Raw genomic sequence first — 5,068 nt, 5'->3', positions numbered from 1 at the left:
CCTTCTTCTCCTGGTTCGCCAGCCAGAGGCGCTGAGGGGCGCGCCCAGGAGCACGGTGTCCTCCGCTGCAGGACCCATGGAGGCTGCGGAGGAGGCTGCTGCCCAGAGGGCGTGGGGGCAGAGGAGCCCGCAGCAGCGATGCCTGAGGAAGGAGGTCCGCGGGGCTGCAGGAGTGGACGCTGGACCCCACCACGCTTGTGCACACAGCACCTCCCACGGCCGTGACACTTAGCTCTCGGGCACCCGGCGGCTTCCTGGCTGCTTGGGGTGCACAGGACACTGGGAGCCCCACCCCTCACCCACCCCTCTCCCTAGGCCTGAGCCTTGGGACGTCAGCACAACCCTCCCCCTCAGCTGACCCTCAGGGGTCCTGGGGGCTGGTCCGGCCCAACCTGGCCCTGGGAGCCCCAGGGTCCCCTCTGGTGGGCGATGTGGGCCAGCCTGTCGCTGGCCCGGTGGACTGCATGTCACTAGTCACCTGTTCAGGACCCGAATAAACAGTTGGCAGCAGCACACTGCGTCGTCTCTGCTAACACAGATGCAAACCCCCAGCGAGACGCTGACGCACGGCGCCTGCGGAATGAAGAGCGGGAGCTGCTGGGTGCGGGGGAAGCGTTCACAGAGCGTCTGGCCAGGATAAAAGCTCAGCAGGCCCGGCTGGAAGGGAGCCGGCTCAGCCTGAGAAAAGGGCTGGCCCAGAAAACCCGCAGATAAGATCGCACTCGGGTGACGGGGGGGACTGCCCCCCAGGACGGGAACAGGCAGTCACCGCCCCCCACCTGTTCCCTCTCACCGTGGAGCAAGGCAAGAAAGAGAATGACAGGGTGCAGACACTGTCCCTTCTCAGGTGACAATTGTTTAGGCATGACCCCCCCTGCACCCCACCCCCCGTCTACAGACAAATCCAAGGACCTCCTGGAACCAGAAAGTGGGTTCAGGAAGCCGACAGGATGTGCCTACAGCACAGCAATCGACCAGGTCTCCAAACACAGAAATAGACCAAAACGAAACCAAAATTTAAAAATCAAGACCTTTCACATGAGCTAAAAAGAAAGACAGGCTACGGAAACCTAGCCAAGCACGTGAGGGCGGCACGTGCCCTCTGCAGAGCGGTGGTGACTGGGCCCATAGGCCCACAGACCGCACCGTCCTCCTTGGGGGCGACACGCACAGGGGCCCGCTTTCCCCAAACGGGTCTACAGGCCCGACAGCCCAGCCATGGCCCACTGGGCTTGAATGGCTGCGGACAAGGTGCTTCTAAGATGCACACGGGTCTGCAGAGGAACCAACGCAGCTGACGCGATTCCGAGAAACAAGAATGAGGTTGGAGGAGCCCCGCATGGAGGTCTGATCCCGAGGACAGCGGTGCTGGTTGCGTCCACGGGACACGTTGCCCACAAACGCGGCAGGTGAGCCCTTCGCAGAAGGGAGAGTCCGGAGAGGGGGGTCGCAGTGACGTGTGTGTGTGGCCACTCGGCGGGCGTCATCCGGTGAGTGCTGCCGGGACAACGGGCATCACTTGCAGAAAAGATGAGCCCAGACCAACCTCACCCCGTGAGGACCACACGCTCCACGTGACCTGCAGCCACACACTCCAGAGAGGCCGCCGCACACCTGCGCCCTGGGGCCGGCGCAGGTGCCCACAGACACCGCCAGTTAGAAAAGTGGGTCCACGACTTCAGCGAAAGTTACTTCTGCTCTGAAAACACTTTGTTAAGAGGACGGAAAGAAACCAGACGAGAAAGTAGTTACAAGTCACATACCCAACACTTGTGCCTGGACTACATAACTCGGCAGCAAGAAGCCCAGCTCGACTTAAAAATGGGCAAGAGAATCGGACACTTCACCATAGGAGACAGTCACCGTTGTTAGACATTAGGGACGTGCAAATTACAGCCAGACGGACACCATGCCTGTTACACATGCACAGGCAGTGCCCGCGGGGACCAGCAGGCACAGGAGCTGCCACTGCACGGGCGGGAACATGGGGTGCAGGCTGCCTCAGCCCCCGGGCTGCACCACCCAGCAGCACAGGCCAGGCTCCCAGTCCTCCCCTCGGTTTGGCGGCGGAGGCTGAGGCGGTGCCGGCAGGCGGGGCGCCCTCCAGGTCTCTCAGAGTGGCTTTAGGGGGGTCCCTCTCAGAAGGGCACTGATCCCATCACAGGCCCTGCCCTCATAACCTAGGCACCTCCCAGCACCTGCACCCGGGGGCCAGAGCGTCAGGGTGTGACCGTGTGTGTGTGTTTGGGGGGGGGGCGTGCGGGGCAGGAAGGGAATGGGACACGCAGACCCAGCAGCGGCTCTGGAACACGGTTTCAGTTTATGAATTTAAACTCGCGCGTGGCCTGGCAGCACCGCACCCAAGAGGAAGGGACAGTTACCGGGGCAAGTCATGCCTGGTGTGCAGAGCAGCTCCATCCAGAGCCGGCCCTGGGCCTGTGCAGAGCTCGGATGCACTGTGCCTGGGAGCATGGAGACAGACCCGGCGCTCGCGGCCTCCTGGCCCTTCCAGGCCTCTGCTCGGTGACAGCTGCCGCCTCAGGGGACCCGCGGGACCATCCCCTGTAGGTCACAGGACTGGGACCTCCTGCTGCCGCTCCCCTCTGGCCTCCCTTGATCCTTTCTACTCTCACTGACTGTTCTGAGCCACCACTGGGTGCACAGCCGCTGCCCGTGGATTTGGCCGTCCCGGACATTAGAGGCAGCAGCGCACAGCGCGGCCTGGGGCTGGCTTCTCGGAGCAGATTCTGAGGGTCCCGTGGCAGGAAACCCTCTCACTTGCCACCAAAAACACATGCACACACACACCAGATACAAATGCCAGCGTCACGCCCAACGTTACAGACAAAACTAAAGCCAGCAAGAGGGCGTTTCAGCCCAGGGCAGCAGGTCGGGGCTGCTTAGATGGCTGGTCAGCAGCTCCGTCCATAGAGGAAAGCTGTCCAGCGATCAAGTCTGAATGTCCATCTGCACCACCACGTGGTGCCACGTGCCACCACGGCCAGGGCTGAGCGTGCCAGGAAGGCTTCCCAAGCCACAGGTGCACAGGACCCACCACCCACCGAGGAATGGCTGGACGGGGGGGGCGCTCTCCGAGGTCCAGGGGGCAGCAGACACCTGCTCACACTCAGTCCCCAGGTGTCCAGGGGCCCAGGGACCTCATGGTCCAGTCGGGAGGGTGGCCTGGCAGCCCGCCCGCCGCATGGGTGCCAGCACCACAGGCTCGAAAGCCCGGGAGGGAAGCAGCTCCCACCAATGGCCGCCTGAGCCTCACACATGCACCGTTTGTGATAAACCGCAAGGAGATGTAATCAGCCGCTGGCGAGGGCTGGGCCGGAGATGGACGGGGGGAGGGGCGGGGGTCAACTTCTCTGCCACGTGTGGGTCCGGGAGGTGGCCACGCATGCTCACGGCGTCGGTCTCTGCTTTTCTGCCCTTTAACTTCTCACGAGAGACAGTGAGTGTCCAGGGCAGTCAGAGCCGGGTTCCCTCTGAAGACGCCAGCGGCCCACCAGCCTGACTCACGGCCCGGAGAACAGGACACCCCCTGCCCTCATCCCACAGGCTGAGGCCTCCTGGGGTCAGTCCCCCAGAGAAGTCCTGGATCGGTGGGGGGAGGGGGGGCGCCCCAATGCTGCTGTCAGGTCCCCAGACACCAACGAAGCCACTGGCTGCTCCCAGCAGGGACCCTGCTCGCCCCACGGGGTGGGGTCAGCCCAGAATGGGGGAAGGTGTGGTCCTGCTCTCCTGGGCACGTCTGGAAGAGGAGCCAGCCAACAAAGAACATTCCAGAAGAAAGAACCGCTGCCTTCCCAGGCCCACAGACATGAGCTGAGCCTCAGGGAACCACAGAGCCGCTGAGGGTGGAGATGGGCTGGGGGGCCAGGAAGGAGCCCCTGCGAGGCGGGAGCCAGTGGACACCACTCACCACAGGTTAACGATTTAATGACGACTTCCCAGCTTCACGGGCCAGCGACAGTCTCGGGGAGACTGACCGTGGCCTGCACATGCCACCGGCAGTGGCGGGATGCTCTCAGGACGAGCCACCGCCCGGCCCGGCTGGCACAGCAGGTCCCGCAGAGCTGCGCCCAGCCCCAAACTGTCCTGGTCTCCAGGACCCACGGGCGGGACAGGCACTGGGCCCCTCACTGGGGCGACTCCCACACGGCCCGCCTGCCCTCTGCCGCCTCGCCCAGAGCTCCTGCCACCTGGCCAGGGCCCCGAGCACCCCCAGGCGGCCTGCAGGGCTCTCCAGGCGCCCGGCCCAGCAGGACCTGGGGCTGAGGGCCCCCTGGAGACGCTCTCTCCTGGGGGTAGATGTGAGCATGGCTGCCCACTGAGGTGAGGCTCAGGCCAGCACGGTCGCTGTCACCACGCTGTCCCCACGCGCGGGCCAGGTGCCCTGGCCCTGACCCCAGGGGAGGTGCTAGAGCCCCGTCAGGTCCACGATGGCCTTGATGAAGATGGCGTCGTCGCGCACGTAGGAGTTCTTGGCCTCCATCTTGGAGACGGGGCAGAAGAGGGGGCAGCCGCTCGCAATGTTCATGTCGCCGACCGGCCTCTGGAAAGAGGACGAGGTCACGTCGGGTCTGAAGGCGTCGATCACGTGCTCCCGGTTGTTCTGGTCAAGCAGCATGAGGGTCACCTAGGAGGAGTCCCGAGGGGCAGCGTGAGGCCCGCCCCCCACCCCCCGTCAGCCCCTCCGGGTGACTGTCCATCCTGACATTTTCTGTCCTCGGACACCTGGGCCCCGAGACTGAGCCGAGCGCCACGGACCTGCATCCACTCCTGGGTTTGCTAAGTGCGTCCAGCACATCTGCACCCCCAGCCACGCCAGGGACCAGCCCTTCCTGAGAGGCACTGTGCTCTCTGCTCCGCCCCCCACCAGTTCCGTGCTGGCCTCGCCCCCAAGCCCCCCACCCCTCAGGCTCAGGGGCGCTCCCACCACAGGAAGGCCCTCCCGGGCGGGCGGCATCTCACTGGGCGAGTGGCTGTGGAAGCCGGTGCTACCAGAGCCCACGGTGACAGCACCACATGCACGCCCGAGGCCAGGAGCCCAAGAGCCAGT

The 5,068-nt window shown here is 64.6% G+C and overlaps 2 protein-coding genes across 2 annotated transcripts in view; one reads left to right on the top strand and one right to left on the bottom strand.

Moving 5' to 3' along the window:
• The window catches only part of FBXW5 (F-box and WD repeat domain containing 5), a gene marked incomplete at its 5' end in the record, with an annotated part of 2,822 nt that extends 2,108 nt beyond the window's left edge, over positions 1 to 714 (top strand). Inside the window, one exon of the mRNA XM_005881840.1 lies at positions 539 to 714. Within this exon, the coding sequence (XP_005881902.1) occupies positions 539 to 714 (176 nt within the window). The remainder of the gene's footprint in view (positions 1 to 538) is intronic.
• A 3,210-nt stretch (positions 715 to 3,924) lies between these two features.
• The window catches only part of TRAF2 (TNF receptor-associated factor 2), an 11,545-nt gene continuing 10,401 nt past the window's right edge, over positions 3,925 to 5,068 (bottom strand). Inside the window, exon 10 of the mRNA XM_014529672.1 lies at positions 3,925 to 4,645. Within this exon, the coding sequence (XP_014385158.1) occupies positions 4,427 to 4,645 (219 nt within the window). The 3' untranslated portion in view covers positions 3,925 to 4,426. The remainder of the gene's footprint in view (positions 4,646 to 5,068) is intronic.

This window comes from Myotis brandtii, unplaced genomic scaffold (assembly GCF_000412655.1).
Source record: "Myotis brandtii unplaced genomic scaffold, ASM41265v1 scaffold691, whole genome shotgun sequence".
NCBI lineage: Eukaryota > Metazoa > Chordata > Mammalia > Chiroptera > Vespertilionidae > Myotis > Myotis brandtii.
The sequence above is the reverse complement of the archived record's forward strand: the minus strand, read 5'-3'. Positions and strand labels throughout refer to the sequence as shown.